Consider the following 27,937-nt stretch of genomic DNA (forward strand, 5'->3'; position numbering starts at 1 on the left):
GAACGTATTCTTCCGTAAGCAAATTGGTGTTCGGATCCAAATGAGGTTTATCCATCCACGAACGATAATAAACTTCTGAAGACATGATTTTCACGGAATTGTTATGACTAAAGAGAATGAAGAGAGAATGAAGTGTGAATGAGTTGAATGAGGAGGGGTTGTATTTATAGGAAATTGCTTACGGACCTCCGACGACTTTCCGACGAAATTCCGACGGATGTAAAGCAGTCCGTCGGTATTCCGTCAGAATTGTCCAATCTCAAACGGATATACAACGGTCATATATATTTGTCGGCAACGGTCACATGGTTCAATTAATAAAAATTATTTACAAATTAACTAACCAATAACTTAAATTAATAAAATAGTATATTTCATACGCACTTTTTGCAAATGCGAACCTAAAACACAAATTAAAAAATTATATAAAAAATAATAACACAGATCACAAGTAAAGTATATGACCCTAGTATTATATATGAAAATGAAAACACATTATTTGTTGTTCAAAAAAAAAAATGATTTATTTAAAACATAAACTAATCAATCAGGTGGGGGTGTGCCGGTACGGAGGAATGCAGGTCTGGCTGGGTCTTCGAGGTCCCTGGTCTATAAAATCACACCGTCGAAGGCTCCAAGATTATCACTCATGTCTCATCGCACTTCTTATGGCTGAAGCGCTAACAGTGAGAGAAACCCTTCTGGACGCAAAAAATTCTTCAATCTGGATTCATTCGGACGTTCAGAAACTCATTAGGGCTATTAACACGAAGACTTATCCACTGAAACTTTTTTAGAGTTCTCATGACCAGGGAATCACTATCCTCTTCTTTCACTTTCATCTTTTTCTCTTTTGTTTGTAGATAACGGAATCTCTTGACTGATTCCTTGACAAAGATTCGCCTTATGTAACTGTTCCTCTCTCTCTCTCTTCTGTCGTGTATTGAACTGAACCCTTCATCTCAATGACTGTTTGTTGCTAAAAAAAAGAACAATTGGCAAAGAGCAATTTTATGAACCAAAAAAAATTCAAGAAATCCTTTGAAATTTATAGATTTGAATCTGTTTCTTATATATACAAAATCATCCAAATAAAGACCGGATTCAAACTGCATGCACTTCACTTTCCGATGAACAATAAAGATTTGCTTTTCGAATGATCAAATGAGCTCCGTGTTGTGGGAACGTAGTTGCAGCTGGGAAAGGAGCATGAGTATACGATGGAGAGAGCTCTGCACTAAAACGTTGAAGAACCTTTGCCACAAAGAGCTTAGCTTGCAGCATGGAGAAGTTTTGACCAATACAAGTCCTAGGTCCCGAGCTAAACGGTAAGAATGATAGTCTTCCTTTGGTTGCGCTTGCAACACCATTGACAAATCTCTCAGGCTTAAACTGTTTCACATCGTCTCCCCGTAGGCAGGGCCGGCCCCGAGATTTCGGGGGCCTTAGGCCATACTTGTAAAGATTTCATTGAAAAAAAAAATTAAGAAAATTTGGGGGCCTTTTTAAAAAATTTAGAGGCCTATATTTATGAAGTTTTTTTCAAAAAATTTGGGAGCCATAGGCGAATGTTTCATCCGGCTTTGCACCAAGAGAGAATTTCTCTAGCTTCACCTTCGGGATCAAGAGAGCTCAAGAGTTGGCCAAGGAGAAAGCAGAGCTTGCTTTGAAGAACTTGAGTTGTCTTCCTAGAAGTGGTTTCAGATCAGCTCTGGAGGATATGGTGATGTTTAATCTTGAAAGGATTAACTAGCTTCAGAGTATAGGAAACTGTAACACTCTTATTTGTTCAAACACATATTTTAACTTTTACTCGTCATAAAAGTAATAATAAAACAGTTTCTTGCCTTAATTGAAAAGTAATAGTCACTCTTCTTTTGTTGAAAATTTTGCTTTTGCTTTTACTTTTACATTCATAGTTTTTTACTAATTAGGATAATTACAAACAGTTTGTCATGAACAAATCAAAAAATTGACTTCGTGTTTTTTTTTAAATACCATCCATTTAAAGTTATTTGTTTAAAAGTTACCACGAAAATCTATCCAAATGTAGGGATTTTGATGTAAAAATAAAAAAAATACATTAACATGTTTTAAAACTATATTATTATTAAGTATTATATTAAAAAATTAAATAAATATAACTATAAATTATATAAAATTAAAGTATTATAATTTTGAAACTATTTATAAATTTTCTTATATAAATTAATTTTATTTTTAAAACTTAAATTTCTATTTTTATTTTTAAATTTAATACAACATATTTAATTAATAAAAAATATGTTTTTATAACTATAATTATTTTTAATGTGTCTAATAGTTATTATAATTATTCAATAATTTTATTGATCGAAATAAATAAATGTATACAATTAATTAATATTATATATAAATATCTAAATTCATTTTACAGATATGAAAAAAAAAATTATGTTACATTATTGTTTAAACAATATTTTATGTACAAAAACTTTTATGACAATTTTATCTTTACGAAAATATTATTTATGTAACTACAAATTAATTAAAATGTAATTTTTTCTACAAAAAATAAACCAAATTCGTTTTTTACTAAAACCCACAAAAGTTAATTTTTGGTTTTTTTTCGTAAATTAGTTAAAACTTTAAAAAACTAATTTCCCTAAATTTTAGGGAATCTATTTATTAAAAAATTTGATTGGCAAATTAAATATTTTCTACAAAAACAAAAGCTAAAAGCAAAAATTTGATCGGAGAAAAAATGGATTTTGAAAAAAACAAAAACTAAAAAGTAAAACAAAAATCAGAAACAATCATCACCTGAATATTTATAGATAATCGTTAAAAAAAATTAACACGACTATTTCATGTTTCTCTCCAACCATTCATATTCCTTTTATCTTCTTTGATTATGTACCTCTTATATTAGACTGAACAAGTTCAAAGCATGTTCGTTAATTATTTTGTCGAGAATTCAACAAAACTATGACAAATCCTATTTCGCTTCACGTGACAAATTCCTTTTAACATATAAAAAAGCATGATAATTTTATCTGTAACGAAGTAGAAATTAGACAAACAAAACACTAAAGGCCTCGATGATTAAGTTTTGCCGGTACTATATGAAACTGAAAACACATGGTGACAGCAGCACAAGATGAGGGGTAAAACAGCCATTTAGTATCATTTATTTTAAAAATATAAAACTACAACTACTCTATTAGTTGGAGGCGTTTCCCGTCTTTCTACCGCCACATATCTGTATTAGTATGTATGGTTTATGCGTGATTGAACAATTGCGCAAAGAGCAATTTCGTGAACAAAAAAAAGTTGAAATTTTCAGATTTGAATCTGTTTTTTTTTTATATATACAAAATCATCCAAATAAAGACTGGATTCAAACTGCATTTACTACACTTTCGAGTTTCTGTTTTGTTGATGAACAAAAAAAAGGAAGCACCTTTGTTTTTTCTACCTCCTCTAAATTTTGCGAATGATCAAATGAGCTCCGTGTTGTGGGAACGTAGTTGCAGCTGGGAAAGGAGCATGAGTATAGGATGGAGAGAGCTCTACACTAAACCTTTGAAGAACCTTTGCCACAAAGAGCTTAGCTTGCAGCATGGAGAAGTTTTGACCAATACAAGTGCGAGGTCCCGAGCTAAACGGCAAGAACGAGAGTCTTCCTTTGGTTGCGCTTGCAACTCCATTGGCGAATCTCTCGGGCTTGAACTGTTTCACATCGTCTCCCCAAAGGTCAGGGTCATGGTGCACCAAGAGCATTGGTATTGTGACAACAACTCCTTCGGGTAAAGAGAATTTATCTAGCTTCACTTCTTGTTTAGTTACCCTACATGTGAAGTAAGCTGGAGAGTAGAGTCGAAGAACTTCATGGAGGATCATTGATACCTAAAGATAATGGCCCAAACCAAAAGAAAAGAAAAAAGTTCATACATAAAACAATTTTTATTTTATTTTATTGTAGTGTGGTTTAGTAGCTTTAATTTGAAAATGTATACTTACGACTTTCAAGTGGCTTAACCCTTCAAAATCAGGCTCCTTGTTACCAAACGCCTGAGAGATCTCCTCTCTTGCTTTGTTTTGCCAGTCTTGATGTTGGCTTAGAGCAACAAGAGTCCAAACAAACAATGAAGAAGTCACATTCTGACCAGCTAGATAGAAGGCCTTACAGTCATCTATCAGGTCATCAAGACTCAGCCCTGAATCTGGTCCTTGTTCTTTGATTTGCTTTGTATTCGAAGCCAACATCGAGAACAACAAGTCGCTGTCCTTGTCGGCTTGTCTTCCTCGTTTTATCTCCTTAGCTTTTGTCTCAATCATAGATTTAAACATAGCCCTCATGTCCCTTTCGGTCTCTCTCAACCTCTTGTTGAACTTTGTTGGCAAAAATCTGCAAATACAAGAAAACATGAAATTTAATCAGCAAAATTCATTAAATTAAATTATATATATTTCTTACTTTGATCCAGGGATGTAGACGGAACGAATAGCTTGGAGACCAAGATCAATTTGTTCTTGCTGGACTTCGAAGATTTTGATGCCATCTTTGTAGGAATCACCAAAAGAAGCACGAGCAAGCATGTTTCTTGTCAAATCATGACAGTAAGTCCATGAATCAAGTTCCACTGTTCCTTTTGCTGACGCTAATTTCTCCCATTCTTCTAACATATCTTTGCAACTTGAGCTGAATGCTGGAAGTATGCTCTATATCCATTTCCAAAATAAATATCATTTTATTGAAAAAGTCAAAAGCAGTCTCATGCAAAAGTTCACGTATTATGGGATTTGTTGATTATAAACATTTATTTATTTATTTGCACCAAAAAACATTTATTTAATGATATTTTGGTTAAAGATAATGAAATGATAAATTGTCATGCCGACCAAAAAAGTTTGTGTTAGAAATTCGTGATTTGAAATATGATTTCACCCTTTTGTAACGTGTCTTTTGGGCTTTTTCTGTTCTCCTCCTTTTAGACTTTTATAGTTGTGTTGGATTCTAGTTCTTTGCTGACTTTTCTCTGTTTGCTATTTTTTCTTTAAATTAGTATTATTTAAAAATATTTTATTCATCTTAGAAACAATAATTAAATTTATTCTTTAGAAAAATATCTAACAGTAAATGATTAGTGTATTTATTGTATTAAAAACTCTCAACGACCGAGAGAAACAAGTAAAAGACGTTACGCATATCTGACTTTCTTTTCGGAAAACGGGAAAAAGAGAATGAAACTGATAAAAATCTAAAGAATGAGCCGAAAATGACGTCCATGAAGTTCACAATATGTCAGAGTTGAAAAATGATTATAAAAAAGCTAAAATAGTTATTAGAGTCAAAATGAGCAGTGTATATTCATTCTTTCATCACTTCACCAAAAAAATAAAAATACCTTCAAATTGTCGATACGAAAAGCAGGGTTAAGAATGCTTCGATGTTTGGACCAGTTAGGACCTTCATGATTGAGAAGACCACTGAGGAAAACATGATTGTGTGACCCAATCTTTGGTTTTGGGAAGAGTTCGTGTCTTGACATTATCTCCCGTAGTGTCTCTGGATCCATTACTATCACGTTCGGGTACGGTCCGTACCATGTGAAACACTTCTTCCCTATTTTTTTAGAAAAAGCATTACCGTTTGTTAATTTAAAGGTTAACTAATCTACATATGAAACAAACACACATACAAGAAGAAAAGAAACACACATACAAGAATGATATATGTATTTGAGAAAAGTAATTTGATAGGATACGCTAAAAAGTGATTGTTTATTATATAACCATAAGAAGAACTAGATATTTCGATTATTATAACCATACGAAGAAGAAAAAGCTACCAGATTTAGATCTTGCAATTAAAAACATTATAATATATGCACACAGGTAAACTCTGTTAGTCCCTTGCTCTGATGAATCTCTCGGTTAATATCTTTAAAATAATAGAAACCAAGATGATGAAGATGAGCAACTCCAAACCAAATTAATTTAAAGAATTATGAATCTAACACAAGGTCAAGTCTAGTTGGTTTTACTTAGTTAGATTCACATGTTCTTCAAGTAACTATATATAACCACCAAAAATTTGAGAATTAAGTTAAGTGTGATAGACATACCATGATTTAGAACAGTGTGATGGAGAAAAGGCATCATGCGAGGGAGAAAATCAGCGGTGAGAGGGAGAGGAAGAGAGTGAGCAACTTGATCCATCTGATTACTCTCTCTCATATCTCCCATCAAAATTCTGTAAGAATTTCCAGAAAATCCTTGTTTCTTTAGATATTTCTCCAGTCTCTTTGGCCTTAACCAAACCCAATTCACGGCTCTCCATACCCAATTCAGTATCAAGATCGAAACTCCGATCAAGAGCACCTTTCTTGCTACAATTATCTCAATCATCTATATCTTTTTGTTCTTGATGTATGAAAAAGAGAGAAAAGAAAGGAGACAAGACTATAATGATGATGCTTATAATTTCATCAGTTGACTATATATGTTGGAGGCAGCTGTATTGCGTGAATAGATATAAGCGTATAATAAAACTTGTTTATATTACACAGGATAGAGAGAAGATGTATGTAATAAATCGCTGTATGTGCAACTGGCAATGAATTTATAACAACAAGTTCTTTGGTGTAATGTTCAAAAAAAAAAGTTATTTGGTGTACATTTCCAAAAATTTAATTTTGTCTTCCTCTCCTTACGCTACATGCATGTGGCTTTATTGCATGAATATTTGTGTATTTTTTTCTTTTTGTCATTTTTAATATACTCTATGATGCTTCCATTTACTTTCATCTCTCCTTTTTGTGTTGGAGTCTGTTTTTGTCGTATACGTTAGGGAGAGGAGAGTTCTCACGCAATTCACGTAGATAATATGAAATTCTTAAAATTTATCAAAGTTAAAACTTAGACAGTAATCAATAAGTGTAAAGTTAATTTAGTGTAAAGTTAATTTAATGGCAGACAATAAATATGAATTCAGGTGGCGTTGTTCTTTGGAGACGATGAATAGCAGTGTCAACTCTTTTACGAAACGCATGTGATATAACATTAATAATTTATATGAGATAATGTTCGTCCAACCATATCAATTAATTTTAAGTTTTAATATAATGCAATTACGCGTAGCCTAGGGTCATTATCATTTACTAAAATCCACGACGGACAAAATAGACCTAACAGCTACAGACGTTGTTGGTTAATTAAAATAGTTATCACGTAAGCTTATTTGATTAGCTAGGACTAGGAGTAGTTTATTGTTTTGTTCAAGAAATAATAAATAGACTAAGCTTAGTGAAAAACAAAAACAAAAACAAAACCTTATCACAACGCTAAACTAATGCGTATTTCTATACCGCGAATACAATTTGTAAGTTATAGATTTCAACGTTTTAACAAGATTTTTGAAAGAAACAAAACTAAAAGTGTAGTCATAGTCAGCTCCGACTTTTAGTTGTAATAACGTCTAAAAAGGTAGCACGTTTATGGATGTGTTGTGGTCTAAAATCCCAAATCTGTGTCGTTTGTACAGAATAAAAGGGATTTTGTTGAATTGGTTCAGACAGAATATAACAACTCTGTCCGGACGAGGTACTCCAAGTGGCATGACGGGCCTGTGGTGGCAACCACCATCCGGGTTCGATTCCCTCCCTATGCGGAAACTATCCTGTTTCTTCTGGACACCAAAGCGGTACTGGGTTCAATCCAGCCCAGGTAAAACCCTCCCGGGTGAAGTGGACCGCTGCCTGACCAGACCCAGGGGAATGACCCGCGAAGCGGGGAACCCCTGGATTATCAAAAAAAAAAGAATATAACAACTCTTCTTTAAAGCCAGCTGAGAATGTGTTTATATTGTTGCAAACAAACAAAAGTTGGTTAGAGAAAACAAAATATTCCTAAATTTTATTGACTCTATATTAATTATATACTGTGTGAACCAGAAAATATTGACTTTTATATCAGAAAGAAAAACATTGGAAATTCGAAAAAAAAAATATAATGGAGAATTGAAACAATCACCAGAATTGTCAATTTTAATTAAGAACGAGGAAACTATCTCCTAAAAAACGTGATTCAGTAATCTTAGAAAACATGGATTAAAGCCTCATACCTAGTACCTAGATTTGTGTACATGCATGTTAGTCTGATAAGAATACACCAGTTTTAGTTTCTAGAATAAAAACTGAACAATTAAATATTTTGGTTGTAACAATAAAACCCTTGTAATATATTTTTTGTTGCCAAATGTTCCCTTGTAATCTATATTATTAAAAGAAAAGTACAAATTTAGTAAATTATTTCCTAACCTTAAGTATTATTTGTATTTACCTAATTTAGTTAATTATTTCCTAACTAGATCCTAAACTAGAATAACTAATTAATTACAATTTAATTCAACTGAGAAACTACATAATCCTAACTTTTAGCATTTATTATCTTTTACAAATAAACAAATTATAAAACTTATTACTTAAGCAAACTCATTAATTTAAAACCTTAATCTAAATAACTAATTACTAAACATGAAATAATTAATGTTATATTTATTAGGCAACAGCAGTAAAATATGACAAAAATCGATTTAAATATATTAATTTTATATTATTAATAACTAACTAATAAACTTGACAAAATAACCATAAATTCACCTAAAATGATTTGGATATCCATTTACTAAATTTATAACATAATATTGTCTTAAAATATATAGTTATATTTTTTCATTATTTATTAATAATAAAATAAAAAATAAAAGTAACATAAAATAATCATTTATATAATATATAACTAAATTATAAATTTGTATATAAACATATTATTTATGTGTATTTCCATACAAATAATAGCCCAATGTAAATTCAATATATAGCATCGGATTTTAAATAGTATGTGAAACAATATTATTATAAATGATCATAATTGAGAAAAAAATAACATAAAATTTTGATCTATAGAAAATAAAATTACATTTGCGCAGATCTACAGGTAAAAATGTAGATGATGCAATTGACGATTTACAAAATAAAATAAAATACTCAATATAAACTATAAAACTATCATGTTTAGAAATGTGATATTAAACAATTATCTAATAGAATAAAAATTTTAAACATATATATTATCATTTATAAAATAAATATTTATTTATAAAAAAAACAAACACCCGCACGAGGTCTAGTTTGTTTTATTTGAGATGTACTATTCTTTCATTTTCACCCTTCTTTAAAAAACATATTTTTTTATGAACAAACTAGGGTCGGCCCGCCCTACTGGAGGGAAATTATAATAAAAACTATTTTATTATGCCGAACAGTGTTTATCTTCTTGTTTAAAAACTAATTTTAAGTTAGCACATAGAGTTTTAATCCAAAATATTACTTATGATAAAAGATAATTCCATTTGTAGTAGTTTACAATGGTGTGGTGATTTTGTATTAGTCGCTTGATGATGTTGCAATTTATTTAAAATGAGAAAGTTATTATTAGAACTGTTGCAACACTTTTGAGAGTCAAATATTTAGTTACCATTAAGAATTCTATAATGTATGTGAGGAAATATTATTTATTGAAAAATGCAATGTGTGATATTTCTTGTGTAAACGAATAGTTTAAGTACTATTTGGAAACGTAAACGGACTGGCTAATAAAGATATAACTAAATATAAAAACTTGTTGAGTGGAGTTTATATGAACTTTTTTAGCCTATCTTCTTAAATCAATCTTCAAGAAAGTGTGTATATTCACCGGTTTTTCTAAAAACGATATGTGAGCATATTCAGTATAATCGCTGATTTGATTCAGAGTTGAAATGTTTATAGTGTTATAATACTTTTAACACTTCTCTAAATTTAAATCTTGAGCATTATAAATTAAATCGATCGAAATCAAACACAATAGAGAAACCTTGTTGAACCCATGGATCATAAGAGAAACCTTTACGGCTATATAATTTTCGTTTGATAGAGTACCGAAGTTATTTTATCAGGCTGACCGAACAAATCAATTCTTTTAGCTAAATTGTTGAGTGGGAAAGGTTAAAAGATTGTTTGATCAAATTGCAAGAGAAGTAAGTAAAAAGTAAGTAAAATGAAATTGGTAAACATGATGTGTGATGTATGTAACTATATAATTGTATTTTTTGTTTGAGTGTGTTTTATGTAAGCTTTTGTAAAAACAATATGTAATAGCGTTTATGGTTTTACATAATGTTAGGGTGTGTGTAAAAATATTAATAGATTGCAGCGTATAACATATTACAGAGGTGTAGATGATCGTTTTTGTTGTATGTTTTTTTATAATTAAGAATCTATGATTGGTTGGTTAGTTGTGAGTTGCTCTTATTTGAGCTCTCAAGAGTGGGAATTTGATTCTGATGATTATAATGTGCAAGTTTGGTTTGGGCATTATATGATTGCATTTTGTTACAGTTCATGTTTGATATAGAATAGTTGATTCAAATTTTGATAGTCTAAATCTATTTTCTTTTCTTTTTATTATAAATTAACACTTACATGTATATTAAGTAATTTATAGTTCAAATATTCCAATTTTTTTAAGGTTGTTGCATAGCTGTAAAAAAAATACCTTCGATGTAATCTAGGACTTTTAAAACGCGGTTTTGTTTATTTTTTATTAAGTAAATAGCTTTGTTTTTTTTCTATTTGTTTATTTATTTTTAACAGTTTTTTAATTTATTTATTTTTTGTTTTTATAAATGAATTATGATATTGTTAAAAAAATTCAATGTTGTTAATTTTATATTTTAAATAAATTTTTTATTTTATGGAACTAAAAAATATTCAACTAAACAATAAAGATGATGAAGACATATAGAAATTGTTTTTTTCTTGCATGTTGTTGAACACCGCAATTATTTTTTAATTGTCTCAAGCTCTCTTGAATGCTGGTTCGGAGCCAAGCATTAAGCTTAATGTCTTGTTCAAAGATATCTCTCCATCTAGTTCTGTTTCCGATCTATACTTTTGTTTAGGACTACAATTCAACCACTTTACCATTACAACAGATTTTGTTAACCGATGATTCAGCTTCAACTTTGGGCTTCACCTAAAATGTGATAACCATATACCTTAAAACCAGTAGAGTAGGAAGCTCATAACATGGAGAGAGAACACAAACTTCTTGTAATAAATTTCAACATAATAACTCTTGCGAAAATATACAACAACAGAGGAAACTGATTATATAAGGATGATCACAATATCCTGATTTATTTATTAATGGTGTGTTTTTTTTTTGCCGCTTCGTACTGTAAGAGAGATAAAAAAATGGAGAGTGCTCCTTCTATTTATTTAGAAACGATGTAACTCTCTATTTCTTGTGGGTTGACGTGAACACAATCAACATATCTGCAAAAGAAATGTAAAAAAGATAATACAGCTTGGTCAAATATAATGTATTCCATTTAAATTAACTTAAATGGCCAAACAGAGAAGAGAAGCAAAGAAGCTAACCTCATTGAGCGAGTGACAAAGAGCTTCCTCTCCCAAAGATGAATAGATAGTAACCACAGTGACGTTGCGCCTGAAGACAAAATCAATACAGAGAGGAGCTAAAAGAGTACACATTAGTTAAAAGCAGAAGAAAGCCTCGTAAAGTTAGAATCTTTTTAAATATGATTTAGATTTGAGACAGATAAGAGATAACAGAACAAAAGGAATAAATAAAAACAGAGATGTGGATGCTGCAACTTAGATTAAACTTCTTTGACATCAACATTATCTCATCTTTCATCATCTATTTTCACTCTCAAACAAAAGGTCCAATAACTATAAAACATTTTGTTACGTTATATGATTGACTCAGTCTATAAGTCCCACATTCAGTCCATGGGTTCCATTTTCGTAAATGGTGCTCATTTAGATTTCTAGACGTATCAATCCTACAAAGAACGGAAAATTATGTGTTCAGTACAGTACTGCATCTCTAACTTTTCCTATAGGGTTACACTACGGCAAACACGAATTTCTTCTGGAGAATTCTTGAATCTAAATATGTACGTTGTTGCATATAGCTAACCAAATATTTAGGGTGAAGATAATCAGTGACCACAATTTTTAAATGGAAAATAATAGGGAAGATGAGAAGGCCAACCTTTTCACATCGGATAGTAGGGGGTGGGAAGTAACCATTCCAGCTGTTTAAGCTTATTCTTGTCCAGGAAGCAATTGTGTGATGATTATTTGTGGTGAAGACGCTTTTTTTTTAGCAATGAAAAATTGGGGAATTTATTGTCACTATTTATAGGATTGATCACTGAAATTCATAGAAGGTAGTGGTAGAGAAAATTAAATGTTACGTAGTGGGTGGCTTGAAGAAAAAGCCACATCTCAAACTGTTTTAGAGATTAGGAAGATGCTCAGGCGTCACCAACTCGTCTCTCGTCGCCAACTCGCCTCTCAAAGAAGAGGAGTGTCCGACCCCAATTTTTTTTCTACTTCATATGAGTTAGGGTTTTCTTTCATGGGCCGTCGGACAGAAGACGAACACGTTTCATAGAAGTGCTGCGTTTCATAGAAGACGAACACGTGTCGTCTCTATAGGAAAAGAGTTTCCACGTAGACACACAGGAGAGACACCAACAATTTTATATATATATATATATATAGACACCAAAAATAACTCATGTTTACAGTCAAAACTCGATTTTATTTTTATTAACTCTCTAGTACCAAGAGGCATAAGGTTTTGGCTGGGCATAAGACCAAGATTAACGCTGAAATCCGAGATGGATTTTTTAAATTTTTTTTTTATTTTTTTTTATTTTTTTGTCTGAATTAAAAAAAAAAAAAAACCAACCAATTGCAGACCGCCACGTGTCACTGGGGCCCGCGAACAGCTGAAAAACCCAGCTAACAAGGATCCTTATTCTGGACTTTCTGGCACCGGTTTTTTCCTTCCTGAGGGCCTCTCCCCCCTTAAAAAACCACTAAAACCCCACTAAACTCCGTCCCCCCCCCCCTCCTATAATCCTGCCCTAAGGTTTTGGATGGCCACAAAAAGAGTCCCAAAAGGAAGAAGATGAGGGCCCTGTTTGTTTGCTCACCCAGATGATCCATCTGGGTGAAGATGCAAATCGATGTTTGTTTTGTGCATTATAATGCTAAATCCAGATGGATCATCCAGCTGAATTTTTAAAAACTCATCTCAATTTTTCACCCAAATGAAGGTGAGTCTTGATGGTGCATCTGGATGCAGATGCATATAGTTCAGTCCAAAATGATAAATGACAAAAATGATCTTTTAAAATCAAAATATTATTTTCAAACCCTAAATTCTATTTTTTTGCATATACATTTTTCTGCTATAACAAAAAAATGCATTTTCTCGCAAAAACTGAAAAACACACTTTCCTGCCAAAACCGCAAGATGCGTTTTTCCGAAAAAAACGTAAAACATACATTTCCATAAAAACACATTTTTCGGGCAAACCAGTAAAACCGCACTTTTCGACCAAAACCGAAAAACGCATTTTCCCGTCAAAACCCAAAAAACGCATTTTTCCGCCAAACTCCAAAAAGCATTTTCAGGTCAAAATCGGAAAAAGCATTTTCTCGCCAAAACAGGAAAAACGCAATTTTTCCGCCAAAACCGGGAAAACACATTTTTCCACCAAAACTGGAAAACAGAATTTTCCCGCAAAAACCGGAAAATGAAATTTTCCCGCCAAAACAGGAAAACGAAATTTTTCCACCAAAACTGGAAAACTCATTTTCTCGCCAAAACTAGAAAAACTCATTTTCCCGCCAAAATCGGAAAAATGCATTTTCCCACCCAAAACCGGAAAAATGTATTTTTCCGTCGAAACCGGAAAAATGCTTTTCTCGCCAAAATCGCGAAAAAAAAATTTCCCGCCAAAATAGCAAAAAAAACTTTTCCCGCCAAAATCATGAAAAAAACCTTTCCCGTCAAAAGCAATTTTCCTGCCAAAACCGCAAAACACATTTTGCCGTCCAAACCGCAAAAACCTATTTTTCCGCCAAACCCATAAAAACGTATTTTTTCGCCAAAACTACAAAAATTCACTTTTTCGCCGAAAACACATTTTTCTTCAAAAACTGCAAAAATATTTTCCGCCAAAACTGTAAAAATGCTATTTTTCCGCCGAAACGTAAAAAATTATATTTTAATCATTTTATTAACAAGTCCACATGGATGTAGATAGAAGTTAAAAATGAAAAGCAAACGAACGTAGTTGCATTCAGATGATTCATTTGGATACATGAACGAAATGAAGAAACGAACAACATCCAGATGGAGCATCTGGATGCATCTTCCAGATGTACAAACGAACAGGGCCGAGATCAGGTGAGACTGAGAGTTGCACAAAAATAACAGCACGTGAGAAAGTTAAACAAACATACGGGCTCTGATATACAAATAAATAAGCCCATCATACCATTTAAAAAGCCCAAATCTTGTTAATATTTTTCTTTCGATACTTCTCAACGTCAGCGATTTGCAGTATATATAAGAGCAACATTATTGCGGGAACAAAATTTTGAGTTCTTAACTTTTATTATTATTATTTTTAGAGTAATAGATATTGTTAAGAGACATTAGCAAAAGTGCACATTATTGCTAGGACTTTATGTTGTCTTTTAGTAATTAAATAATTTATTTTAATAAGTAATAACATATAAAAGATGTATTTAAAATAAAACATATAACATTTAAATTGAAAACATAAGAAAATTACAAAGTTGCCCAAAAAAATCACAAAAAAAACCTGGAATTATAACATTAATGTGATGAATACTTTAAAGAACCTTTGGCAATTCCAATACGTACTCCACTCTCATGCTTACTCATTCTTGTAGATAAGAATTAGCAAATGAAAACGTTCTGATGATTTTTGACCATATGTTAAGGTGATGGAGTCTGTTTTTTGCAGCAAGAACGAGGTCAGGTTTTGGCAGGATTAATCGGGAACATACTCTTGTCCTTCCTCTGCGCACACAAACAAATTAGCTTCAGCATAAGTTGTTTTTGCTGTGATGGCTTCATTTTATACTACCCAAGGTACAAGAGAGATATATAGTTACCACCGGGAACAGCATCTTGGTTTAGTGAAATTGCAGCTGCTGGATCATTATCACCTCTCCCAGCAGGTCGATGAGCTCGTGGTGATGGTACCGCTGCTCTATGCATACCTTGCGAAAGCCATCGGATAAAAGATGCAAGGGCTCCAGTTTGGTATCTGTCAAAAGTTTCCAAACACCCAATTTCAAACTATTTACCAACACGTTAGGGATCAATGGGGAGGCTTACAAGTAGATAATGGTGGCAAAAAATCACAAGAACAACTAGCCGTTGTCTTGATCCATCTTGGTTGAACAAATAGATAACAGCAGCAAGCTTGAGTATTAGCAATATGTCAAGCTGAAACACAATCTCAAATCTCCATACCACCACTTGCCTTTGACCTGCAGGTTGTTGCTGCTGCTACTGAACTTGCCCACCTTGCGCTTGGTTCTCTCCCTCAGCCTCAGTCTCATTGCTTGGTCTAGTCCGAAACCATCAACCCAAAAGAAGATAAAAACCATCAACCCAAAAGAAGATTCATCATCAAGCCTACAGCTTTCTACCACAAAGTCATCTCAAAAGCAACACCACCAGTGATTTGAACCTAAATAATGGTTTGGATTCAATGAGAAAAGGGATCAACTTTTTGCACAACAAGTTAAATCTTCCAGGTAAACCAACTCACTAATGAATACGATTCTTCTCCATTACACTACTCAAGAGTAAGTAAGGAAGGGGAAGTACTATACAAAGCCTACACCACCAGTGATTTGAGCCTAAAGGGATCAACTTTACACATTTTTTCCTAGCTAGAACAATTCAACCAATAAATATGATTCTTCTCCATTACACTAGTCAAAGAGTATCGAATGGAAAGTACACTTACGTGGGAACATTGTAAGTGAGAGGAATGAGATAGTTTAAAGGAAGACCAGCCACATGTACAGGAACCGCATAAACACCAGCTCCACGGTTCGTCTGTTCATCATACTGCCCAGGATTCCACCCGGGAACAAGACCCGGATACAAAACCGGATACTTTGGAGAAACACCATGATCCGAATCCTGATCAAAATTGAATCATTGAGTCAATTCAAGATCAAACCCTTGAATGATCTGAGAGAAAGGTGGAAGCTTTACTGTTCATTCATCACTTATCCAAATCAAAATACACGAACCTGAGGCTTGATCTCAGCATCTTCGGGTTTCTTGTCAGAGGAAGGTTGTTGTGACGTTGAAAAAGACGCCTTCTGCGGATCTTCTCGCGTCTCCCTCCGCATCGCGCTCTTCGTCTCCGCCACGGGCTTCGCCGGATTCTGCTCCGCCGCCGTGTTCTGCCTGGAGGCTGGAGTGGTTGGGAGAGTAGGGTTTATAGGGTTTGTGACTGGATTGCTCTACGCCGTGCTAAGCAGCGATGGTTTTGTTGGATTTCCCAATCATTCAGGTTTTGTTGCGTCTCTCTCTGCTTTCTTCTTGACACCCAATCGCCTGCTGCCACATGGCACTTAAGGACCAAACCGAAAACTTCTTAATTAAGGTCCGTTTGTATTCTTTTTAAGTATTTTTGATTTAATTTTCGACCCATAAACACTAAGAAATGGGCCTAAGATAATGTTGCCCTAAGTACAAACCCGAATTGCTCGATTTGGGTTCAATCGCAGATAGTTTTTGGAATCTGTTTGATTTCGCCATGGACGACGCTACTTATGGAGTCTTCGCCGAGAGCGATTCGTATTCCGATGATTCTAGCGGCGGAGGTCGGAGGACGAGGCGGCGCATGGATCGGGACTCGGGAAGGGATGCCGACTTAACCAAGCCTGTCAAATTCGTTTCTACAGGTACTGTTATGCCTAATCAGGAGGTTGTTAGGGATCGTAGTGATGAAATAGATAGTGAGGATAATGTGATTAATCGGTTTGATGTTAATGTTAATGAGGAGGATAATCTCTTGCCGGGTGCTTTTGGGAAGAAGATAGCTGAGGGGGCGAAGATGAGAGAGGTGGTGCAAAGGGAGGGAAGAAGGATGGTGATATAGGTAAGTTTGAGAAGGCTACTAAAGGAATTGGTATGAAGCTGCTTGCAAAGATGGGGTACACGGGAGGTGGGCTTGGGAAGAACCAGCAAGGTATTGTGGCTCCTATTGAAGCACATTTGAGGCCGAGGAATACGGGTGTGGGTTACCATGATTTCAAGGAGGCGAAGTTGCCTGATTTAAACAAGGTTGAGGATAAGAAGACTGTTGCGGTCAGTATAAGTTGGAATGATGGAGGAGGGATGAATCTTTGGAAGAAGAAGAAGAAGAAGGCGAGGAAGGAGGCTTATGTCACTGCAGAGGAGTTGTTGGAGAAGAAGCAGGAAGAGGGCTTGGGTGGTGGGCAGATCATTATTGATATGCGAGGACCTCAGGTTCGGATTGTGACAAATTTGGAAAATTTAGATGCAGAGGAGAAAGCAAGAGAAGCAGATGTTCCAATGCCAGAGCTACAGCACAACTTGCGACTGATTGTTGATCTAATCGAACATGAAATTCAGAAGATTGATAGAGACTTGAGGAACGAGAGGGAATCAGCAGCAGGAGAAAGAGATGCTTATAAAGGAGGAAGAGAGACAAAAAAACGCATTTAGACAACATGGAATATATCTCAGATGAAATAAGTCGGATCGAGCTGGAGAATACGCCTGGGAGTTTGACACTTGATTCACTTGCTAGTCGTGTCGAGAATCTGCAAACAAGCTATCCTGATGAATATAACCTTTGTAACTTGTCAACCATTGCTTGCTCACTGGCCTTGCCTCTCTTTATCAGAATGTTTCAGGGCTGGGACCCTCTAAGAGATGCAGTGCATGGTCTGAGGGCTATATCCTCTTGGAGAAAGCTTTTGGAAGTCGAGGATAATCAAAGTATATGGGTATTATCAACGCCTTATAGCCAACTAGTCTCGGAGGTAGTGTTACCTCCTGTGCGTATAGCAGGCATCAATACCTGGGAACCAAGTGACCCTGAACCGATGCTTAGATTTTTAGAGACATGGGACAATTTGCTGCCTTCATCTGTCTTGCATACGATTTTGGACACAGTAGTGCTGCCAAAACTGTCAACTGCTGTTGAATATTGGGATCCTCGAAGGTAACTTGTCGCCATCCATTTTTGGGTGCATCCTTGGTTGCCAATACTTGGTCAGAAGTTGGAGTTTCTGTATCAGATCATTCAGATGAAATTGAGTAGCGTTCTTGATGCTTGGCATCCTAGTGATCCTTCCGCCTACACTATTCTTTCTCCATGGAAGACGGTTTTTGATGCTACAAGCTGGGAACAACTTATGCGACGTTACATAGGTCCCAAACTTCATCTGGCCATGCAAGAGTTTCAGATAAACCCGGCAAACCAGGATTTAGACCGGTTCAATTGGGTTATGAAGTGGGCATCTGCAGTGCCGATACACCTGATGGCTGATTTGATGGAGAGGTTCTTCTTCCCCAAATGGCTGGATGTGTTGTACCATTGGTTACTTTCTAAACCGAGGTTCGAAGAGATCCACGAATGGTATTATGGATGGAAAGGGTTATTCCCGCAGGAGCTTTCAGCAAACGAGAGGATCCGGATTCAGTTGAAATGTGGTTTAGATATGTTGATGGAAGCTGTTGAAGGAGTTGAAGTGTCTCAGCCAAGGGCAAAGGCACAAGAGCAGAAACACTTTGAGCCAGTGAACCAGAAGCTGTCGGCTCAGAAAGATGGAGGCTGGTTTCTTGCAACTCCTGATGACTTGTTGAGGATGCACAACAATGCAACTGTTTCTGGAAAACGATAGATTACATTTATTTGTTTATTAATGGAAGGTACACATGTGGTGGGTTATGATCAATACTCTAAATTCATCCATCGAAGCTTCGAGTTCGTGGTAAGGATTATGACATTAACTAATTGCTCTTTAATCATTAAAGTTTCACATCGCTTTCTTTACCATCTATCTAATCAATCATTTAAAATGATTTATCACCTTCAGTTTTTTTTTCTTATTATTATACAGTTACTGAACGATATAATAATACAAAAAGGAGAAATCTGTCACTATAAGCAGTTAAGTTGTCTGTGTTTCTGGTTTCCAAATATTTTTTCTTTTGTAATTGATGTCTCTGTCAACTATCAACTTCGTTGTTGAGCTTTATATTACTTTCGATGGTATATACTGCAGAAAAAATAACTTCAAGAAAAAAGTGGTTTATATATGCTGCACAGAGCATGTATCATAACATGTTGACCTAAATGTATATATAGATAGTATAAATACATTATATTCAGACTATATTATATCTCTCATGATACACAAAGGGAAACAAAAATAAAGAAATTTTGGATTTTGATACCCAAGAAAATTTGCAAAAGATGAAGAGAAGTGAAATGTAAATATAAATCAACTTTTCTTCAACAAGCACAGATATCATGCGAGCAATCTTGGCCACAATTATCACCATCGATGGAGTCAGAAAATCCTTGGTTACTTGAGACTGCAATGGTTATTACGTTCTCCTCTGGTTCAGCTTCTTCCGGTTCAATAAGATTCTCTCTGAGTTCACTCAAGTCTTGGTCTGTCTGTGTCATGAAGCTATGTAGAATGGAAAAGCAAGTGAAACAAGAAAACATTAGATTGATTGCAAACAAGGCTATGCAGAGGATCACAACGATACAAGTGTAAGCATCCATTCTTCTTGGGAACTGATCATGATCGTGTTGGTTTACCGGAAAAAAAAACACAGAATCTATTCAAATGGAGAAATCAAGAAAAGTGGTGGAACCAATTTATGTGTATATTGATTGATTATCTGGTCCCCTTGGGAGATTTAAGAAGAAAGCTTGTAAAATCTGAAAATGTTTAGTGTGTTTACACATCTCTTTATAAGAAAAAACGTAGGATTAAGAATACAAATTATATATTTTGGGGTATGCGGTGGAGAGATTTTTCAACGGATAAAGGTGGGTAAGCATGACAAGAGCATTTGTCTCTTTCTTTCCTTTCCACAAAATATGTTAAGTTCCTTGCAGGAAAAAAAATCTATTAATTGTTTTAATAAATCATACTTCACTACACATTTCGGAGTTCTAAAGAAGTTTAAGCACATAATTATGAAAGAGAGACATCAACTTCTTTTGTGTTTTCAGATTAGTGAATTGCGTTCTAAGGTTATTTTTGGCTTCAACTGCACATTTCCATCATGGTTTGGCAATAACATTTGAAAAGATCATCATCACCATGCATGTCTATTTCAGTGACCGGTTCGTTCAGGGTTTGCCAAAAGAGTTTTCTTGTACAAATAATATCTGGTGATAGCATTCAATATGTAGCTCAAGCGTGGATAAATGATCTTTAGCGAACTTTTTTTTTCTTGCAAGGCTTTGAAGACTTCTAAATTTGATTATGTATAAGTCAAGAAAACCATTACTACAAAATAAAACTTCATTTTAAAAGAGTAGCTTTGTGGCAATCTGAATTAGTAAAACTAGACTTGTTCTTCCACGGACCACTTATCTGATTCACAGATTAATTTGTCGCAATAACCACACAACTTTATCATTGATTACTTGCATTATCTAGAAAGGTTCAAAATGCGCCGATCTATAATATAAGTAACGTTCTGTAACGACAGCTACGATCGAGTTCGAAAGCCATGAACGAACAAAATATAGAATATAAAAAGCTTAGACCTTAACTATTTGTTTGATCGTTGTCAACACTTCAAGCGCTTTGAACTTTCTCCTTTTGGATATCAAAACTTTGCCCAATTCATACATCAAGAAATTCGAAAATATAGATTGAAAGACATATATGCATCAAAACATAGTTGACATTTGATCACGAAAGTCAAATCTTTTTTAAAAACATGGCAAGCTTAAACCAAGAACGTGCCAATGACTTCCATGAAGTACAAAAGAGATTCAGATGATTAATCTAAGAACCTTCAGCAGCTGAGGTGGGCAATTCTTAGTCTTATATCCCGCCATTCCATTTTTTTCATAATCCCAAATTGAGATAAAAGAAAATAAACTAAAAGACAAATGCATAATGTTTTGAAATGGTCTAAAAAATGAGAAACATCGGTTAAAAAATTTCGTGACTTATAGGAGTCATCTTTGTTGCTTGGAAAAGTCGGTATGATTGATTCTTCAAAGTCATGCATGAATGTTTAGATACTAAAACATCAATCATCCATAGAAAACTTGAGGATTCAAACGATCTGGAAGATAAAGAATGAAACATGTCTTCAAAACATAACGCACATAATCCACCAGCATGTCAATGCCTGTTCAAGAACGAAGGAAATGACTTCCGCTGGGGCAATTTCGTACGGGTCCATGATATGTTTCTGAGCCGAACCGCTCTGGGCCGGGTGGGTACAACTTTGTTTATTAGCGAATGTTTAGTTTCTCTCTCCCTCTCTGGGGCCTTGCTCGAGCGGCAAACACGTCTCAGCGTTCTTCACAGTCCACATATAGTCCCCTGTAGTATTAATATCAGGATGATCCTTCTAGTTTTGTTTCTTACCGATTAATCCTTGTACTTTTTATAAAACATAATCACACAATGTTCCTTGTTTAGTTACAGATAGTCCCTTCACTTTGTTTTATGGTGTTACTAATGATAATACTCCCTTGATTTTTCTTTATCACTTATGTTTTGGTAGTATGTTTATTTCCGCATTATGGAAGTAATCTATAGTTTAGTTTTATTACAAATGTTTCCTAAATTTTTGTTTTTATGTAAACATGCACCCTGTAGTTTTTTTTAGCTACACGTGTACGTGAAAAAGAAACCAGAGAAAAGATCCAAACGTTTTATTCTTACACACACACAAAACCTATCCTAAAATCAACCACACATTCTAAGAAGACGTAACAAGAATCTCCATTACTATAATAAGTCCGGCAACAAAGCGAGCAGTTAGCTCTATACACACACCTTGAAAACCGCCATGGAACTAGCCAGTTTAAGCTTCCTCAAGCTCTCTTTCCTCCTCAGCCTCCTCTCCGGCGGTTCAGACCTTCTACACCCAATATCCGAACCGGGTCTTCTCGGGAAATTCCCGCCGACGTGTAACAGAATCGAGTGCCCAAACTACGAGGTGGTTCACGCGGGAAACGGGTACGAGATTCGCCGGTACGATACAACGGTCTGGATTTCCACTGAACCGATTCAAGACATCTCTCTCAAGGATGCCACAAGAACAGCTTTCTTCCAGTAAGTACACAAACTCATGTCTTGTCTTGTCTTTTTTTTTTGTCAAAATGATTTTTTTTTTTTATAATTCGGATAAAAGATTGAATTTTTCAATGTGGGGACAGGTTGTTTGCGTACATACAAGGGAAGAACGAGTATCATCAGAAAATTGAGATGACAGCTCCGGTGATCAGCCAAGTCTCACCAAGCGACGGTCCTCTCTGTGAATCTTCCTTCACTGTCTCCTTCTACGTCCCCAAAAAAAACCAGCCTGATCCAGCTCCAGCTGAGAATCTCCACATCCAGAAATGGACCCCTAGGTACGTGGCGGTGAGACAGTTCAGCGGCTTCGTCTCCGACTATAACGTCGGAGAAGAAGCTGCAGCGCTGTCTGCTAGCCTCGAAGGTACAGCTTGGGCTAATGCCATAGAGAAAAGCAAAGAAGACGGTGGTGTTGGGGCTGATTCAGCTTACACGGTGGCTCAGTACAACTCGCCGTTCGAGTTCATTGGTCGTGTCAATGAGATTTGGTTACCCTTTCAAATGGATGATTGATTAAGTGAAACTCTTTTTTTTAATTATGTAATAAATAAAAATCAGACAAGATGTTGATTATCATGAAAAGACAAAATGTTTCGGGTTAGGGAACTCGAGTTAAGTTACCCCTAAAGAGATTTAAAAGACAGAATTATTCTAACTACCAGTTTTGTTCATAACTGTAAGTTTGTTCCTGACAGTTAGTCTCATAATCTACATACATACTCTGCTGGTAATAACCGCGGGATGACGTGTCGTCCATCACGACCGTGTTGTTGTTGTGATTTGCTTCTCCTTCCTCCACGAAATACCGGGTTTCGGGTTTGGTACCCGAGAACATTCTGCAGGCGACGGTGTTGTGTGGAGACGGCTCCACGTTGTGGTGTAAGTTGTTGAAGATGGAGAAAGGAGAGGAAGAAGAGTCCAGGACGTGGCAACCGTCTGTGTAGTCTACGGTGCTGAAAGAGTCTCTGGTTGATTCTGTGGTGAATGAAGCTGCTTCGTCTGAGCTCGTGAAGAGAGACCATTCGCTTGATGATGACTCTACTAAGTTCTTGTTGTAGTCCGCTCTCGGTTTGAATCGGTTAACTGGTTTCCTCTGTTCCTTCATCTCGTTTCTTGGTTGGGGATGCCGAGCCTGAGGTTTGCTGTTGTGTTCTCCTCTTTGAGGACGCGGGTACGATCTGCAAAAAGTTATATATTTTCAGAAGCAAACATTAGAAGTTCACAAACTGGTAGGTGGTTTATTACCTCATGTAGAACAACATGTAAGCTCCTTCTGACATAACTTGAGTCATTGGCACTTGATGAATCTGCAGAGTTTCAACAGAAAATTGCACAAGTTCAGAACCGGTTTGGCTTGCTACATAAAGAAGAGGAGTCTTTTTACCTCGGAATCATCGATTCTGAACCAGTTGCCTCTCAAATCTTTGACATAGGAAATGTAATGACCGGAGAAAGATGCGTTGAGAGTATCCAAGTGAACTATAACAGCGTAAAGCATGTAAAGCGGAGGAACATCTCCTGTTCTTGTCATGAAAGGTATCATGTCCAACATTTCAGGAAAACTTATACATTTGTTTATTTTCCCATATCTTCCTTCCTGCAAACGAAAATTGAAGAAAATTAAAAAAAAACACAGAGCATAATCAGTCTTGCGTCATCTTGAAATAACTGATACCTGGAATCTCTTGAGAACAATGGTAAGAATGTTTGGTGCTTCATGAATGCTTAATTCTTTCCTTGCTCTTACATATCCAGCGCACCTGCATTTTCAATTACGATTTAGTTTCAATACCAACAAAAAAAAGAACAAGCATTGTGGTGTTTTGGATCTAACCTGCTGCATCTATACATGTTTTCTCCATCGAGATCTTCTGGTCTAGTAAACTGAGTCAACGCATCTTGAAGAGACTCTACCCATCCGTAGATCTCCAGCGTGAGGTCCATTATATTCTCGTATCTTTCTGATTCATGATCACACCTCAAGCATTTCACCTGGTTTCAACAGAAAGAGTTAGACTATGTACAGTCAAAATAGACATAATTTTGGGAGATAGGAGATTCAAACACCTTTGAGCGGAGACGCCCACCAAACATATGTTGAACTAAAGTTGTTTCTTGCAGCCTCGGATCAACTTTAGTCTCACCTCCAAGTCTCTCTAAACATATGGACTGCATAGAGGCAACCAAAAGCCTACATTCAAGTCAAAAAGACAAGGCAATGTCATGAGAAATCAAAATAAATTTAAGAAGAAAGTATCAAACAAATCCAATTCTGAAAGGACTAGTAAGGAAAAAACCTTAAGAACTCATGAGCATCTTCTTGACTCCCATCACCAATCTGACAATTTATACTTCGCATCTGTGAGAGGATTCTGCTAGCAGAAAGTGGACATCCAGATTCTCTAAGCATCATTACATGTTGCTCAAGTTCACACATAAGGCACCAATCTTTCCCAGAACCTGTTCCAAAAGAATAACATTATCCATGTAACTAAACCTGTAAGAATTTTATGTTACAAAAGATGAATTGGGAAAAAACCATTACATGATCTTGAATGTGATCTTCGAAGCAAGTAAGCAACAAGTGGTTTTGTACATGTTAGAGACTGCAACACAGCGTTTGCATAGCAACTGGACAAGAAAAGGGATTTAATGTATTAATTAAGAAACCATTTACACAAAACAGATTTAGAAAGAAGTAAAACCTGTTTCCACAATTGACAAGGCCCCTTGGTGATAAGTACAACACTTCACACTGAAAGAACTTAACAAACTCCTCGTACGGAAAAAGCATCTGCAAATAAGAGATATTGACTCAAAAAAAAAGAAGAAAACTAAAGATACAAAACTTGAATTAGCAAAGAGCCAAAGGGAACTAACCTTCAGGTTCTTATGTCGATCATCATGCTTTGAGGAATTTCTTAAACCCATCATTTTCATCAAGTTTGAACCCATGTTTGAGGAGGAGGAGATGCCATTGCTTTCTTCAGCCATACCTGTATCCTTAGACCTAACAGTCTCTGGATTACAGATATAAACATAAGACACTACTACCAAAAAATTCTTATGCCAAAGCAAAGTCTCAGAGACTACTCACTTGATACCGCAGCTACTTGTCCCTTCTTACTTGTCTCTGTGCATGATTGTTCTCCAGATTTGGGCAGTGTAGTTGCTCTGATCCCTGTTTAACTCAGACAACATTAGAAGATGTAAATTTTAAACTGTATCAGCCTCAACTAGAGTAACTTATATTAGCTTCTGGAGTTAGGCCTTACCGCTGCTCGCTCCCAAATTGTTTTTGTAACTTTCCTGCATACCACTTTCAAAAGTTTGCCCATTCATTTGCATACAAGAGTTATCAACGGAATGCCTTCTAGAGTTGGTTTCCACAGCACCGATGTTGCTTCTTGACTGCAAGCAAAATCACTAGGCTTTAGATTTCAAGCACGTGGAGATAAATGTTTTAAGAACAAGCTTACCTTATGTCTAGTGTGACCCTTCTTGCTATCGCCACCAGCAGAAGCAGCTGCTTCACCACTAAATGATTCTCTGCTGGACTTGGACGAATTTGGCTTTCCTACGCTTTTTCTCCCTTGCGTGTTGATTCGTGGTGTGATATCAATTTGAGAGATACCTTCGCTTGCAAATTCTACAGAGATTTTTGAAGTCTTTCCCTTCGCTGTCTGCTTAATACTATTACTATACATTGTAGAAGAATCCATGCCGTTGTCATGCAAGACTGAATCATTCTCAAAGGAAACCCTCTCTGATGAAGAAGAGCAAGTCTCCGCAGGGATACATTCATCTTTATGAGCTAACCTCCAGTGAATTATTTGGCACTTCCCAGAGCTGCAAACGTCAAAAATTCAAGATATCATAGGTTAAAATCTCTGCAACTAATCTCAAAGAAGGACAACGAAAAGCCAAGAAACGTGATGTGAAAAATATACCAGTATCTAATAGATTTGCATCTCGAGCAGCGAGTCTTAGCAGGGTTGAAACACCTTGCACATACATGTCCCTGATTATTAATTGGGACTCCACAAGTAGCAGCCACAGAATCAGGTCTCAGCTCAGCAACAAAATCGGCTCTTACAGAACCACTCGCAGAAGGAACAGTCTTGGTCCTGGTTCTCGGAGCCCTATTCTCAGTAGCCATAGTCTCAAATCTTACACCCCTAACATCGGTCTCAGCTCTAAAAGCTTCTTCAGCTGCCATCTGAGCCAGCAAATTAGCCCTTCCTCTTTTTTCGCTAATATCACTCCATTTACCTAACAGTATGTAAGCTACAACAGGAAGTACAACCAGAACCAGGAACAATATTGGTATGTCCGCTCCCCTTGGTTCGAGCATGTCACTAGCCACGCATTCATGACCCGGTTTTACAGCTTCTGAGAGGTGTCTCGTCAAACTACATGAGCTCAGGAAGCCATAAAATCCTCAAATCACTCTCTTATGAAGCTTTATTTCCAGGTACTTCAGGTTACTTAACGTACTTCCCAATATGGACAAACACTGCAGTTAAGTACACCAACTGAATGAGTTTCTGTACATAAAAAAAAAAAAAAACATAGAACCATAATAATCAAAACCGTTAAAAAAGTGATTGATTAGCTTAATGACGCATGAAAACTCAATGAACACCCCTATTTTCGCATTACCTTAGCCTAAAAAAAATATAACTTTTCTGATTATCCATCTGATTTACAGATTAAATTGAATCTACTCTCCGTTCATACAGATTTACAAGGTCGAACTCTCTATTCTTTTCAAATCGAAGAAACCCCCAAAACATGATAAAGCATCTCACTGGTCTTCTAAATCCACCGACTCAAAGCAAAAGAGGGTGTCAAAAGTAAGAAACGATCCCTAGATTTTTAGATACAAAACATGGAGAAAACAGTCACGATCCAAGGAAAGAACCCAAACCAGTACGGATCATTCTACTGAAGCAGCTCAAAACCTCAAGGAGAGACGAATCTAGCTATGAAAAAAAAAGCAACCTTAGGTTCGTGAAAGCCTCCATTGTTTTTAGAATCTAACCATTACGGTAGCTCAAGGAAGAAGTTTGACAAAAGTACAAAAGCTGAGAGAAATGGTCAAACATTAAAAGGAAAGAGTCAAGCTTTATGAGAATTTGGGCAAATACCTTATTTAGCTAGACGAATGCGAAAGAAAGAGAAACCCTAGCTTCTCCCCCCCCTTATCTCTCTCTCTCTCTCTCTCTCTCTCTGTCTCGTCTTCTTTGTGAGCTCGAGAAAGAAAAAAAAAGATGCTTTGATTCCTCGAATGGGTAAGACACAAACAGTCTCTCTCTCTCTCTATCTCTATCTCTATCTCTATCTCTCTTTCTAAAACACACTTTCTCTCTCCTCGTCCTGTGTAGTTTATGCTCTTCGCTTTCACACTCTTCGCATACTCTGTCTCCGTCCTTCAGGATACTGTTAAAAAAAAAACTAAAGCACACAAATTAGGTTAATTAACTAATATAGGGCTAATTTGGTTATTAACCCAAAATATAGGTATGACAATTAATGTCGGAATATTTCTTTATGAATGTGAGGATTTGATGGAGTTTATTATTACGTATGTGAATTCTACTATAGAATAGACTTTCATTGTCCTAAAATACATGTATATCTTC

At 35.6% G+C, this 27,937-nt stretch overlaps 4 protein-coding genes, 2 long non-coding RNA genes and 1 pseudogene across 9 annotated transcripts; 2 read left to right on the forward strand and 5 right to left on the reverse strand.

The window, feature by feature from the left end:
- Positions 1-3,283: 3,283 nt before the first annotated feature.
- LOC106293017 (cytochrome P450 72C1) lies at positions 3,284-6,393 on the reverse strand. The gene is made up of 5 exons (XM_013728686.1): positions 6,111-6,393; positions 5,391-5,608; positions 4,460-4,704; positions 4,003-4,390; positions 3,284-3,888 (listed from the first exon to the last, which is right to left on the reverse strand). The coding sequence occupies exons 1-5, from the start codon at positions 6,391-6,393 to the stop codon at positions 3,463-3,465; spliced, it is 1,560 nt and encodes a 519-aa protein (XP_013584140.1). The 3' UTR covers positions 3,284-3,462.
- Positions 6,394-11,122: 4,729 nt separating this feature from the next.
- LOC106294221 lies at positions 11,123-11,547 on the reverse strand. The gene is made up of 2 exons (XR_001260774.1): positions 11,469-11,547; positions 11,123-11,363 (listed from the first exon to the last, which is right to left on the reverse strand). It is a non-coding gene; the product is annotated as an uncharacterized LOC106294221 (long non-coding RNA).
- A 3,358-nt stretch (positions 11,548-14,905) lies between these two features.
- On the reverse strand, positions 14,906-16,492 carry LOC106292596. 2 transcript variants are annotated; one of them, XR_001260209.1, is made up of 5 exons: positions 16,218-16,492; positions 15,926-16,104; positions 15,286-15,643; positions 15,060-15,214; positions 14,906-14,964 (listed from the first exon to the last, which is right to left on the reverse strand). It is a non-coding gene; the product is annotated as an uncharacterized LOC106292596 (long non-coding RNA). The 2 variants fall into 2 exon arrangements; XR_001260210.1 differs by having other exon boundaries at positions 15,286-15,520; positions 16,218-16,485.
- A 151-nt stretch (positions 16,493-16,643) lies between these two features.
- Positions 16,644-19,033, forward strand: LOC106295971 (annotated as a pseudogene).
- LOC106295972 lies at positions 17,552-19,936 on the reverse strand. The gene has a single exon (XM_013731991.1). It carries the CDS (start codon positions 19,739-19,741, stop codon positions 19,463-19,465), a length of 279 nt encoding a protein of 92 aa, XP_013587445.1. The 5' UTR covers positions 19,742-19,936; the 3' UTR covers positions 17,552-19,462.
- A 1,938-nt stretch (positions 19,937-21,874) lies between these two features.
- LOC106294989 (heme-binding protein 2) lies at positions 21,875-22,941 on the forward strand. The gene is made up of 2 exons (XM_013730730.1): positions 21,875-22,271; positions 22,376-22,941. The coding sequence occupies exons 1-2, from the start codon at positions 22,006-22,008 to the stop codon at positions 22,803-22,805; spliced, it is 696 nt and encodes a 231-aa protein (XP_013586184.1). The 5' UTR covers positions 21,875-22,005; the 3' UTR covers positions 22,806-22,941.
- Positions 22,837-27,804, reverse strand: LOC106294988 (ubiquitin carboxyl-terminal hydrolase 15). Of its 3 annotated transcripts, none has more exons than XM_013730728.1 (15): positions 27,443-27,803; positions 26,243-26,808; positions 25,772-26,141; positions 25,568-25,703; positions 25,390-25,473; positions 25,173-25,312; positions 24,998-25,086; positions 24,838-24,923; positions 24,590-24,752; positions 24,360-24,483; positions 24,127-24,284; positions 23,968-24,052; positions 23,677-23,889; positions 23,538-23,599; positions 22,837-23,470 (listed from the first exon to the last, which is right to left on the reverse strand). In XM_013730728.1, the coding sequence occupies exons 2-15, from the start codon at positions 26,644-26,646 to the stop codon at positions 22,948-22,950; spliced, it is 2,637 nt and encodes an 878-aa protein (XP_013586182.1). In that variant the 5' UTR covers positions 26,647-26,808; positions 27,443-27,803; the 3' UTR covers positions 22,837-22,947. The 3 variants fall into 3 exon arrangements, with proteins under 3 accessions (XP_013586182.1, XP_013586181.1, XP_013586183.1); XM_013730727.1 differs by having other exon boundaries at positions 22,948-23,470; positions 26,243-26,839; positions 27,443-27,804; XM_013730729.1 differs by lacking the exon at positions 27,443-27,803 and adding an exon at positions 27,297-27,375 and having other exon boundaries at positions 22,948-23,470.
- Positions 27,805-27,937: the final 133 nt, after the last annotated feature.

The sequence above is a fragment of the Brassica oleracea genome, chromosome C5, assembly GCF_000695525.1.
Source record: "Brassica oleracea var. oleracea cultivar TO1000 chromosome C5, BOL, whole genome shotgun sequence".
In the NCBI taxonomy this organism is placed as follows: Eukaryota; Viridiplantae; Streptophyta; class Magnoliopsida; order Brassicales; family Brassicaceae; genus Brassica; species Brassica oleracea.